This window comes from Desmodus rotundus, chromosome 4 (assembly GCF_022682495.2).
Source record: "Desmodus rotundus isolate HL8 chromosome 4, HLdesRot8A.1, whole genome shotgun sequence".
In the NCBI taxonomy this organism is placed as follows: Eukaryota; Metazoa; Chordata; class Mammalia; order Chiroptera; family Phyllostomidae; genus Desmodus; species Desmodus rotundus.
The window spans coordinates 30,255,327-30,268,958 of NC_071390.1; the positions used below are offsets into that span (position 1 = coordinate 30,255,327).

The following is a 13,632-nucleotide window of genomic DNA, read 5'->3' on the forward strand; positions in this document are numbered from 1 at the left end:
AGTATTTATAAAAATTTCAAACATACATCATTTGGGCCAACAATTACTTTGCTAGAAATTTTCCCTACAAATATATTTACTGGTATATGTGTGCGCAAAGACTTTTGTATAAAAATATTTGTGGTACTGTCAATAATAACAAAATTATGTCTGAAATAGCCAAAAACATTTAATCACACGGGTCATATTAACAAAGAGTAGATTATAAAATGTGTTGACTATTAATTTACTGATATGACATTATGCTTATGAAACACAATGGTTTTACCTTTAAAATTTCATGATAAAGTATTTATGTGTAAGGTACCACTGATGCTTGCAAATACCTTCCGAGTCACTCTCTTTAATATATACATATATATAAGAGAAAAACAGAGATGCAAATAAGGCAAACGACTAAAAATGGTACTCAGGTGTTCTTTACATTGACCTTTTGACACCTTTGCAACTGTTTTTCTTTTTAATTTAAATTTGGAAAAAATTGGAAAGTTGGAATCATTACCTGAACTTTACAAGCAATGAAACTGTACCTAAAATTAGCATTAATATTCCTTCTACTGAATTTTGAAATTATGTTTCATTTACAATCAACACCATGTCTTTGGTGAAAAGGACTCTATTTCTTGCTATGTGTTCTCTTCTATGCATATTATAATCAGCTGTATCTCCCCTATCCTAATCAATGTTGGCATATACTTTAAATTTTCTTTCAAGATAATAAATTTTTTCTTCCATTTAAAAAAGTCATATTAAACAAATTGATTATAGTAATGTTAATAAAATAGAATCATAAATAGCCTTTAAAAATTTTACTTCAGGATAAAATAGAGGTTAACGGAGGGGGGAAAAAAGATAAGGTAGAGGTGACACAGGAGTACTTCTGGCCAAGATGGACGTGTAGGTGGATACACTTTGCTTCCTCACACAACCAAAAGAAGGACAATAACCAATTTAAAAACAAAAAACAACCAGATCTGCCAGAATATCTAACTGTATAGAAGTGTGACAACCAAGGAGTTAAAGAAACATTTATCCAGACTGGTAGGAGGGGCAGAGATGAGCTACCAGGGTGGGGAGGATGTGCAGCAAGGCAGCAGCTGGCAGACAGGGCGGGCTAGGAGGCGGCTGGCAACCGGAATATCCCACATTCAGATAAGCCAGGAGGAACAACTGGGGAGCAAGACAAACCCAATCTTCCAGAGTGGGGACATAAAGCCTCAAAACCTCTGACTAAAAAAACCTGTGGGGGTTGCAGCAGCAGGAGAAACTCCCAGTATCACAGGAGAGTTCACTGGAGGGACCCACAGGGTCCTAGAATATACACAAACCACCCACCTGGGAATCAGCACCAGAAGGAGCCATTCATTTTTGGGTAGTAGTGGAAATGACAGAAAGTGGGGCAAGAGCTGAGCAAGCAACATTGTTCTCTCTATGACCCCTCCCCCACATACAGCACCACAACACAGTAAAGTGGGTTGCCCCACCCTGGTGAATACCTACGGCTTCGCTCCTTACAACGTAACAGGTGTACCAAGACAAAGAAAGATGGCCCAAATGAAAGAACAGATCAAAACTCCAGAAAAAGAACTAAGCAAGGAGGAGATAGCCAACCTATCAGTTGCAGAGTTCAAAACACTGGTAATCAGGATGCTCACAGAAATGATTAAGCGTGGTCACAAAATAAGAGGAAGAAGTGCAGACTATGCAAAGTGAAATAAAGAAAAATATACAGGGAAGCAATAGTGAAGGGAAGGAGACCAGGACTCAAATCAACAATTTGGAACAAAAGGAAGAAATAAACATTCAACCAGAACAAAATGAAGAAACAAGAATTCAAAAAAATGAGGAAAGGCTTAAGAACCTCTGGGACAACTTTAAACGTTCCAACATCTGAATCACAGGGGTGCCAGAAGGAGAAGATGAAGAGCAGGAAATTGAAAACTTATTTGAAAAAATAATGAAGGAGAACTTCCCCAATCTGGCAAAGGAAATAGATTTCAGGAAGTTCAGGAAGCTCAGAGAGTCCCAAAGAATTTAGACACAAGGAAGCACACACCAAGCCACATCATAATCACATTCCCCAAGATTAGAGTAGGAGAGAATCTTAAAAGCAGCAAGAGAAAAGGAGACAGTTACCTACAAAGGAGTTCCCATAAGACTATCAGCTGATTTCTCAAAAGAAACCTGGCAGGCAAGAAGGGACTGGAAAGAAGTATTCCAAGTCATGAAAGGCAAGGCCCTATATCCAAGATTGCTCTACCCAGCAAAGCTATCATTTAGAATGGCAGGGCAGATAAAGTGCTTCCCAGATAAGGTCAAGATAAAGGAGTTCATCATCATCATCATCATCAAGCCCTGATTATATGAAATGTTAAAGGGATTTATCTAAGAAAAAGAAGATCACAACTATTAACAGTAAAATGACAACAAACTTACAACTACCAAGGACTGAACCTAAAAAACAAAAACAAAAACTAAGCAAACAACTAGGACTATAGAAATGGAGAGCACATGGAGGGTTATCAGTAGGGAGGGGGAGGGGGAAGAGTAAGGGAAAGGGTACAGGGAATAAGAAGCATAATTGGTTGATACAAAATAGACAGGAGGAGGTTAAGTACAGTATAGAAAATGGAGAAGCCAAAGAACTTATGTGTACAACCCATGGACAGGAACTAAGGTGGGGGGAATGCTGGAGAGAGGGGAGCACGTAGGACAGAGGCGGAGAAAAGGGAGAAAAAAATGAGACAACTGTAAGAGCATAATCAATAAAATATACTTAAAAAAAGATAAGGTAGACTTGTATATGTACCAAATTTACAGAAATTAGCAATTTCCTCTGGGGTCTTTTTCTTGAGACCACACACTTCCACAGAAAATGTGGTCTTTTGTTTGCCTTCTCTATCATGGGAATAGAGGCAAAATGGAGCAAGGCAGGATTAGGAAACAAATTAGTCTGGATAAAATCTGAAAAGTTATACAATATTAGGCTATAAAAAGGGAGGCCACAATGTCAAGCTACAGTGTGAAAGTTTATTGTGTAGGCAGTTTGAAATGATCAAATACTTTTAATAGGAATATGAGACAATAAAATAAGAGTTTTAGAAAATTTTAATCTAGCTGTATGGCTATACAAGAGAATGAGTTTGACTTAAGGCCTGGCAAAGGGATAGGAAAAATATGAGGAGTCACTGGGAAAAGATGTAACAGAAGTTAGGTACTGATTCTGAGGATAAGGGGAAACAGTATTATTTAAAGTCTAAACCAGAGTGAGCAAACGTCTTCTGTGAAAGGTCAGATAGTAACTATTTTAAGGTCTATCACAACTACTTACCTCTGCTACTGTAATGTGACAGCAGCCACAGAGAATACATTAGAAAATGTGTTGCTATGTTCTAATACAACTTTATTTACAAAATTAAGCAATGAGGTGACTTTGGTCAGAGGGCTGCCATTTGTTAATCCCGGGTCCAAACATTGAAAACAGTGGAGATCGGTAGTAGAAATGGAGAGAAGATAAGATAGCTTGGGGAGAAAAAGATACTCAAGTTCAGCATTTAATAAAACTGTTAAAAACCATTCAGCATAAGAAAAGAAAATGGCAGACCACTATCCCTCATGAGTATAGATGCAAAACCTCAACAGAATACTAGCAAACTGAAACTAGCAACATATAAAAACATTATACACCATGATGAAGTGAAACTCATCCCAGGAATGCAAGTTTGGTTCAACACATGAAAATCAATCAATGCAATGCAATGTATTAATAAAGAATAAAAATTATATGATCATCTAAATACAGAAGAAAGCATTTGACAAATCCAATACCCTTTCATGATAAAAATACTTAACAAACTAGGAACAGAAGGGAACTTTCTCAACCTGATAAAAGGCATCAACAAAAACCCTAAACCTAACATTATACATAATAGTGAAAAAATGAAAACATCCCCGTAACATCAAAAACATCCCCCTAATATCAAAAATGGACATTCTCACCATTTCTAGTCAACACTGTTCTGGTGGCTTTGCCAGGGCAATTAGGCAAGAATGAGAAATAAAAGGCAAACAGAGTGAGTGGAAAGGGGGAAGTAAAACTATCTGTACTTGCAGAAGACATGATCTTGTACATAGAAAATCCTAAGGAATCCCCCCCACCCCAAAAGGGGAGAAAAAAGAAAGAAAGCCTTACTGGAGCTCATAAATTAGTTCAGCAAGGTTGCACGACACAAGATCAATCAGGTCAAATCAATTCTCTTTCCATACAATAGCAGTGAGCAATCCAAAAATGGAATTAAGGATACAATTCCATTTTCAAAAGCATGACAAAGAATAATATACTTAGGAATAAAGTGACAAAAGATGTGTAAAACTTATGCCCTGAAAACAAAAAAAAACGCTGAAAAGAATTCTAGAATGTCTAAGTAAATGAAATGATATCCCACACTTATGTTTATATTGTTAGGTGGGCCAATTCCCCAAATAGACTGTCAGATTTAACACAATCCCCATCAAAATTCCAGCTGGCTCTTTTGCAGAAAATGACAAGCTAACTATAAAATTCATGTAGAAATCCAAAGAACCCAAAATAGCCAAAGCATTCTTTCAAAAGAAGAACAAAAGTGGGAGGATTCATACCTCATATTTCAAAACTTACATAAAGCTACAAGTAACACTACAGTATGGTATGGCTTAAGGATAGACATATAGATCAATGAAAAATTGAGATTCCAGAAATAAATCCTTATATTCATGGTCAACTGATTGTAAACATAGGTGCAAAGGCAATGCAATGGAGCAAAGAATAGTCTTTTCAACAAATGGTACTGAGACAACTGGACCTCCATAAGCAAAAGAGTTAAATTAGACACCTACTTCAAACAATATACAAAGTTACATTCAATCAATGAATACAAAATGGATCAAAGATATAAAAATATAAGAGCCAAAACTAAAAACTCTAAGATGACCTAGGTGACTTTGAAATAGGCAATAGTTTCTTAGACACAACACCTAAAACACAAGTAATCATAACAAAATAGGGCAACTAAACTTCATCAAAATTGAAAACTTTTATACATCAAAGGACTCTATCAAATAATTGAAAAACAACCCAAGAATGGGAGAAAACATTTACAAATCATTTATCTGATAAGGGTCTAATATCCAGAATTATAAAAAACTCTTACAACTCCAAAATAAAAAGACAACCCAATTTTAAAATGGGCAAAGGAGTTAACAGACATTTCTCCAAAGAAGATATATAAATGGCCAACAACTGAAAACTAGATTCTCAATATCATTAGTCATTAGGGAAATGCAAATCACTAACACAATGACATACTACTTTATACTCATCAAATTGTTAGGTTAAATAATGTTCCCAAAAATTTCACATCCACCCACTATACATATGACCTTCTTTGGAAATAGGGTCTCTGCAGACGCAATCAAGTTTAGAATAAAGTCACATTGGATTAGGATGGGCCCAAATCTAAGGACAAGTGCCCTTACACAAAGAGGGAAAGTTAGACAGACACAGAGGAAGAGACACTGGTGCAGACACACCAGAGGGAAGATGGCCATGTCAAAAACAAAGCCAGACTGGATATGTACTGACACAAACCTAGAAAACACAGGACTGCCATTAACCACCAGAAGCTGGAAAACACAGGGAAAGATTCTTGCCTTGAACATTCACAAGAAGCACAGCAGCATCTTTATTTTGGATTTCTAGTTCTCACGATTGTGAGAGAACAAGTTTTTGTTGTTTTAAGCTACCCGGTTTGTGGGTCTTTGTTACAGCAGTCCTAGGAAACTAATAAGGATAGTTAAAACTTTAAAAATTGAAAGTAAGTGTTGGCAATATCATGAAGAAACTGGAGCCCTCATCCACTGCTGGTAGGAACATAGTATAATACAGCCCCTGTGGAAAAATATGACAGTTATCATATGATCCAGTAGTTCTACTACTAGATATATATCCCAACAGAACTGAAAACATATGTTCACCCAAAAACTTGTACACAAATACTCATAAAAGCCAAAAAGTGGAAACAATCCAAATGCCCATCAACTGATACATAAATTAAAAGTGACCATAGATTGTGTGGCTCAGCTGGTTAGAGCATCATCCCACAGATCAAAAGGTCACGGGTTCGATTCCTGGTCAAGGCACATACCCAGGTTGTGGGTTTGATCCCCAGTGGGAATGTGTACAAGAAGGCAACCATCAATATTTCTCTCTTTCTTCCCCGCCACACCTTTCTCTAAAAAATATGACCTACTCATAAAATGGACTATTAGTTGGTCATGAAAAAGAATGTAGTGACACATTCTACAATATGGATGAAACTTGAAAACACGCTAAGTAAAAGAAGTCAGACACAAAAGGCCACGTGCTGTATGAATCCACTTACATGAAATGTCTCCAGCAGGAAAACCCACAGAGACAAAGTAGATTAGTGGCTGACAGGAACTGGCTAACGGGTATAGGGTTTCTTTTGGGGTAATGAAAATGTTCTGGAATTAAGACAGTGGTAGTGACTGTACAACCTTGCAAATACAGTAAACCCACTAAAATGTACAATTTTGAAGGGTAAATTTTATGGTGTATGTATTATATCTCAATTAGTTTGAAAACAAATTTACTAAGATAGCTAAGTGAATCACATTCACTTAAATAGAAATGTACAAGCCAGGGAAAGCCTCAAAAACCGAAAATACAAATTTTTGTTCAAGAGTGAGTGAGTGATGGGAAGGAGAGGCATCTGCATAATTTATGAACAGAAATAAAGGGGTTGGCAAAAGTAGGTAAAAACTCTGTGCCAAAGTGTGCTTGAGTATAGCAAGTGGACTACAAAAATACGTAAATAATGAGGGCTGGCAATTTGAGCACTTACTAGATTGTGCCTAAGTGCGCTGTGCCATTGTGATATTCTTTTGAGTTAATAAAGCTACTGTAATAATCATAACCTGCATGTCTTTTTCCAAACAAAGAACTATAAACCTATTTTTATAATATTTGAAGTTAAAAAAACAATACAATTTGAGTTAAAAAGCGTAATTCAGCACATACAAGTTGAACCTAAAATTTTAAATGTTTTTTTAATACTTTGTACATTTTTTAAAAATTTTAAAGCTATTTTACTTGAAGTATACTCTACATAATTTTGTCTAAAATTCTATTCCATTCATTGTGACCTATGTAACTTTGTCTTTATTTTTCCCAAAATACTAGCCATTACTTAGAGATCAATATAGCTTTGACCGAGTGTTTCTTAATGTTTTATATTTCCAAGAATAAACCTTACGGTGATAAATTACCCATTAAAATCAATGTCTTTCTGTTTTGATAATGTTACGGCTTATGTTGCCTTTATTTTACTTTAGAATTTTCAAAGGAAAATGCTAAACCAATTGTTATTGCAACTATTTTGCCAGTCATTTTAATAATGGAAGTATAAGTTTGTTCCTGACCTTTGCACACTCTCTCATACTGCTGGATAGCTTCTTCCACTTTCTGATTACTTAACTGCTCCTGCAAAATGAAAGAATATGATGTAAATGCAAATGTAACAAACACACAACAACAATAAATAGTGGGGCCTGAAAACAGAGTTCAATATTAGGTTTGGAATCTTTCTACAAAGCTGCTATTCTCAAGATTCCAGTGTCTTTCACCTTCGAGAAAAGAGCAGAGTGAGAGTGTAGTAAGAAAAAAAACAGTAATAATAATTTTATAACCTACGTCATTTTACTCAAGATTTTAAGTTACTATGTTCTCTTACACTCCAAAAAAAGCAAAAACAGGGAAACGGAGGTTTACTATGTATTTAACAAAGCAGGAGCAAAATAGGCGGTATGAAAGTTCCCTACCAGTAAACTCAAAATGCAGAAAAATAGGGCCCTCCATCCCCTCTACGAAGATAGAAAGTAGATGGAAGGTTTGAAAAATAACCAAAGCCTTAAAAGCCAAGATTAAGTTACCGGTCCTGAAAACCCTACGATTCCCATTTTAATCTGTCAGGTAACCCAACCTCATTCATTATCTCATCTGACTTGAGCACTATGTTCTAATTTCCTAAGTCCTAGAATGAACTGTCACAAAACCTGAAAATCTCTGAATTGTATTATGAAAGTACAGATTGCTTTATTAGGATTATATTCAGTTAAAATTTTAAGTCACATGTTTACGCCTGAATATTCATTATTTTGCTTCATTTAAAAGCAAACATGTGAAGAATACAACAATCTTTCTTTACTGTTGCCTTATCCAATTAATTGATGTCAAGTAAAATATATCCATTTATAAAGTGATTTTGCTTTTGCTTAAGTGTCCTCTTAAAAAACTTTTTTATAAGATCTGTGCTTTTTCTTTTTACTTTTTGTTTTGAAATAATTTTAGACTTATAAAAGAATAACAAGGATAGCAGAGATTTCCTATAAAACCTCCACTTAGCTTCCCTAATTTCAACATCTTTTATTACCATGGTATATTTACTTAAAAATCAAGAAACAAACATTAGACACAAAAAAATAAGCAGTTGACTCTCAAAGCTATTATTTAGAAAATGGAAATAATCACTTTTGTTTGGAAAAAGAAGTTAGCATTGGTTTAATACTACCAACCCTACAGACCTTATTTGGATCTCACCAGTTTCTCCACTGATGTTCTAGGACCCCACACACCATACAAAACTGCATTTAGTCATCGTGTTTCCTTAGTATCACATTTGTAACAGTTTCTCAGTAATGCTTTTCTTTAGTGACTTTGATATTTTACTGCTCACATAGTTAGAACATCCTCAGTTTGGGTTTATCTGATGTTTTCTCACAATTAGACTGAGTTCAGGGATTTGGAGGAAGAATACCACAGGGAAGATGTGCCCTTCTGGTCACATCAAATCAGAAAATACATGTTAACCAACATGCCTTACCACTGGTGATGCTCTTCTTGAATACTTGGTTAAGGTGGTGTTTGCCAGATTTCTCCACTGTAAAGTTACTATTTTTTCCTTTCCATACTCTAATCATTAGAAGCAAATCACTATTAATTTGTTTAATTTTAACTAATTTATTTTTTAATTGCAGTAAAAGTCAAAAGAGAATTTGGTATAAAGAACTGATTTTTTTTTAGACAATAAAATATACCGATTCTACTTAAACAATCATTTTAAAAAACTGTTACCTTGAGTTGTTGAATGGTTCGCTGTTTCATATCTATTTCCTGAGAACACTGGTTTTTCTTTTTCTCCAGTTCATTAATTTTAATCCTCAGTAATTTTTCCTCATCACGCATTAGAGATACCTACAAAGTAATGATTATGAAACAAACTAAGCATTTTTCTAAATATTAAGTGCATTTTGTTTAAAATTCATGGCCACTGGTTCAAAGATTCATGTTCTTAAAAATCTATTTTAAAAAGTACAGATTCTAACACAGTATAAGATACAGCTTCAAATTATTACAATATTTCTTAATACTCTAAGGGAGAATGCATATGAAGAATTCATTTTCTTCTTACATTTTAAGAATCTCAAACTCTGTAAGCTCTCAGAAAACAAATCAACATAGCATCTTGGATGCAACAGCAAAATCATTATCATGGAAAAATTAAACATTCTAGGGGGAAAATAATGGCTCACATTTCCAAGGTTTATTTGGAACATTTTTATACTAGTTCATAATGCTTTTGTAATCCAGTAATACAAGAAATTCTTTAAAAGCTAATAATGGCACTTAGAGGGTAAAAATGGAACAATTACATGACCAGAAGGCACCCAGGCAATGGAAAGTTCATTAATTTTTGGTATTAGCAGTACCTAATTCTACAAACGTGTTATAAAAATCAAAAGCACTATGAACTAGTATAAAAATTTTCCAAGACAGAGAGAGAGAAACAAAGGTAATCTACATTCATCTTTAGCCAATTTCCATCATGCCAATCCTTCAGATCTCAAATACTAAATAAAATTAATTTTTGAAAGTTCCCCCTCATAAAAAGAAGGAAGATGCCACAATAATAATGGCTCTAATTGCTTGGTTTCAGGAGATTTTATGTTCCTTCATAGCCTTTCTGTATGTTCCAAATATAAGACAATAACTTCATTATTTCTTTTATAGTCATACATTAATATTTCTTATCAGCTTACTTTGTTTAAAAATATGGGACTTCCAGTAATAAACAACATCCACATTGATTTTACAGATATAAACTGTCAGCCAATAATAAATACAAAGTATGTGTTGCACCAAGATACACATAGGACTGCCTCAGTTTCCATCCTGGCTCTACCATACAGTAGCTAAGTGAACTGGACAAGTTCTCTCTCTCAAAGTGTGTCTCTTTATCCATATAATAGAAGTTTAAAAAAGTGACTATCCCTAATATTTGTCTGAGAATTAAATGAGATGATATGTATAAACTAAGAATAAGCTGCTATTGTTATTATTAGCACTGACACTATGCATTGTTTAATAGAAAACACTCGTAAAACCCATCATTAGAGTAGTGATGAACAGTCAATTATACAGCAGTTGGTTGGGTATCGTTCCACAAAGCAAGAGTTCACCAGTTCAATTCCCAGTCAGGGCACATGCCTGGGTTGCGGGTCTGGTACCCGCATGTTTAACTAACAATTAGAATCAAGAATAAAGAAATCCTACAAATTTCTTTTTGGGGCATGTGTGAGAGGCAACCAATCGATGTTTCTCTTCTCTTTCTACCTCTCCTTCTCTCTAAATAAATAAAAACTTTTTAAAAACTTTTTTAGAAAACCAAGATATACAACAGCATTTATAGGATGTTTTTATTTTTTATAGGAAGAGAAAGGACAGAAGGCAAAAGAAGTAAAAAGGAAGTAATTGATAACATTCAATGCCTTGCAGAGAAACTTAATGGCTGGGAGGAGTGGAAGGTTTTTTCCTGACTATATATTACTTTTTATATTTTGAATTTGGAATCATGTGATTGTATTTCCTATTTTAAATTTAAACTATAATAAAAACTTGTTACGGCTGCACTGCACCCTCTCCTAAATACTATCTGCAAAATAAGTTTGGTTTTACGTTTTTGGGAGAACTTGCACTTAGCATCCTTAAGAGAAACAAAATATCTCACAAAGGCACATATTTTTCTTACTGTTTGACATTCTTCAGTTTAAGCTGACTAAATTTTCTTTTGTGAAGTACTGTTCTCATTATTTTCAGAAAAATTATGGAGTTGACAAATGTTCTGTTCAACCCTAAAATTAGTGTCTAAACTTGACATATAAGGAAAACCATCTTCATCATTTAAATTGGATACATAGCTTTTCCAATAGCCTACCTCTTTCTGTACTTGATCAATCTGCTTTTTAGCATCAGCCAGTTTATCTTTCAGCTCAGCATTATCTTCTTCCTTCCTCTGAAGATCTGCTTTCAGATTCTGGATAAGGCCAGAGCTTGCAGAGAGCTCCTCTTTCAATCTATAAAACACAAACCACTTTCCTATAGCGACACACCATTAATCACTTAGGATCATACATGTGAGATAGTAACAATCTACAAAATTTAATCTTTTCACAAATTTAGAATGTTCAAACCATGAATGAGTCTTTCAGAGAGGATTTTAGATTTTACAAAAAGATCTTTTCACATTATTTTTTGGTCCAAAGGTTTACATAAACAAAGTTCAAGTTCTTCACTCATCGTACAAGCTATAATTCACCAGATTAAGTTATGCCTACCTAAATTATGTAAAAGTTACAAAAGAAAAACCCTGGGTGGTGTAGCTCAGTAGAATGAGCGCAGGCCTACGAACCAAAGGGTCGCCAGGTCAATTACCAATCAGGGCACATGCGTGGGTTGCTGGTCAGGTCCCCAGTACAGGGCATGGGCGAGAGGCCCCCACCCCATACTGGGGACCACACTGGTGTTTCTCTGTCTCATTTTCTCCTTCCCTTCCCCTCTCTCTAAAAATAAATAAAATCCTTAAAAAAAAAACTTACATAAGAAAATCAATAAAATGAATGTTTTGCATATTTTAAATATGTGAATAATATTTAGCTTACTTTTCTTTCTCTTGCCTATTGGTTTCTTTTTCTTCTTGCTTTAATTGAAGTGAATGCTTTGCATCTTGCAAATTATTTGTTAGTTGTATGATTTCTTCTTTCAACTTGATTTCCCTTTCATTTAAATCTTTGGTATTTTTGATATAATACTGATGATTTGCTTCAAATTCCTTCAGATTTTTTTCTAGCTTCAAGATGATAGATTCTTTTTCCAAAAGTTCTTCTCCTAACTTTGCTAAATGACTACATTTAACCTTCTGAGTTTCTAAGATTGTTTCAAGCTCCTTTATTTTCATTTTATAGGAAGCAGCATCTTGTGTAATTTCTAAAAGTGCTCTATCTCCTTCAACTACTCGCTGTACTTGAACATCGAGACTAACGTTTTTTTCTCGCAATTCTTCTTTCAGCTGCTGTACAAGACTTTCTTTTTCTTTTAGTAGGTCATCTTGATTTTTATTCTCTGTTTTCAGTCTCTTGTTTTCATCCCCACAGCCTTTTACTTCTGCTTGTAATTTTTCAACTTGTTGTTCCAGTTCTTGGATCTGATGACTCTTTTTGGAGGAGGCCTTTACAATCTCCTTACATTCTTTCCAAATGGCATCAATACTAGAGTAGAAAGAACTTTCCCTATTGAGTTTAACCTGCTTAATTGCCAAATAATCAGTATCCAAAGGGTGTAACTGTGTATTTAGCAAATTATCCTCTTGCGAACCACTATCCCTGAGATTGAGTAAATCTATGTTTGAGATCTGAGAAACTGAATCAAGGTTTCGCAGTTCATCTATTTTTGCTTGCATTAATTTTATTTGTGAAACGTTATTTGTGATGTTTCTTCTAGCAATTTCTATCTCCTCTGACAATTTCACGATTTTTCCCTCCTGTTCTCGATTTATACCTCTCTGCACTTGTAATTCAGAAACTGCATGGTCATAGGTTGACTGAATTTGTTGCACATCTATACTTAAAGAAAAGTTCTTCTTCTCAGAACAACAAAGTTCCTCCTGCAAACCAATAATCTGTTTACTTAATTCTGCTTTTTCTTCCTTTTCATTTCTAAGTTCATTCTCAACAATGAGTAATCGTGTTTTCAGTTCTTCATCATCATTTTCTTGTAAAACTCTGTTCTCCTCATCTTCTGAAATGCTCTGTTGTATCTCCTCATTTTCCTTTTGGTTTTCAGTGGTAGTTAGACCAATATGTACAGGTCCTTTAAAAATAAGAAAATTGTTACTAATCTGGCAAACCTTAATAAAACCAAAAAGTAATCAGATTCGCCAAAATTCAAACATATAAAACATGGATGCAAACTTTTAATGAAAAACACAAATAAGCTACTGAATGAAAAAGGAAAAACAAGTTGTAAAACATACTTCTACCACAAATCTTTATCATCATTATAATATGGGACAGAGGGAAAGAGATTACCTAATGAGACACAACAAGACAGACATCCGATATCCTAAAGTATGTTAATGGCAGAATGGTGGTAATCCTATATGTACATCAAATATCACGTTTTATATTTTAAATATATTGTTATTTGTCAATTATACTTTAATAAACCTGGGAAAAAATCAA

The 13,632-nt window shown here is 34.5% G+C and overlaps 1 protein-coding gene across 6 annotated transcripts in view; it reads right to left on the bottom strand.

Annotated features, from left to right (window-relative positions):
* KIF20B (kinesin family member 20B) overlaps positions 1-13,632 on the bottom strand; it is a 73,692-nt gene that overhangs the window by 26,092 nt on the left and 33,968 nt on the right. For all 6 annotated transcript variants that reach the window (XM_045197782.3, XM_045197783.3, XM_045197781.3 and 3 more), the window contains exons 21-24: positions 12,055-13,261; positions 11,331-11,469; positions 9,191-9,310; positions 7,480-7,540 (exon numbers count right to left, since the gene is read on the bottom strand). In XM_045197782.3, the coding sequence (XP_045053717.2) occupies positions 7,480-7,540; positions 9,191-9,310; positions 11,331-11,469; positions 12,055-13,261 (1,527 nt within the window). The remainder of the gene's footprint in view (positions 1-7,479; positions 7,541-9,190; positions 9,311-11,330; positions 11,470-12,054; positions 13,262-13,632) is intronic.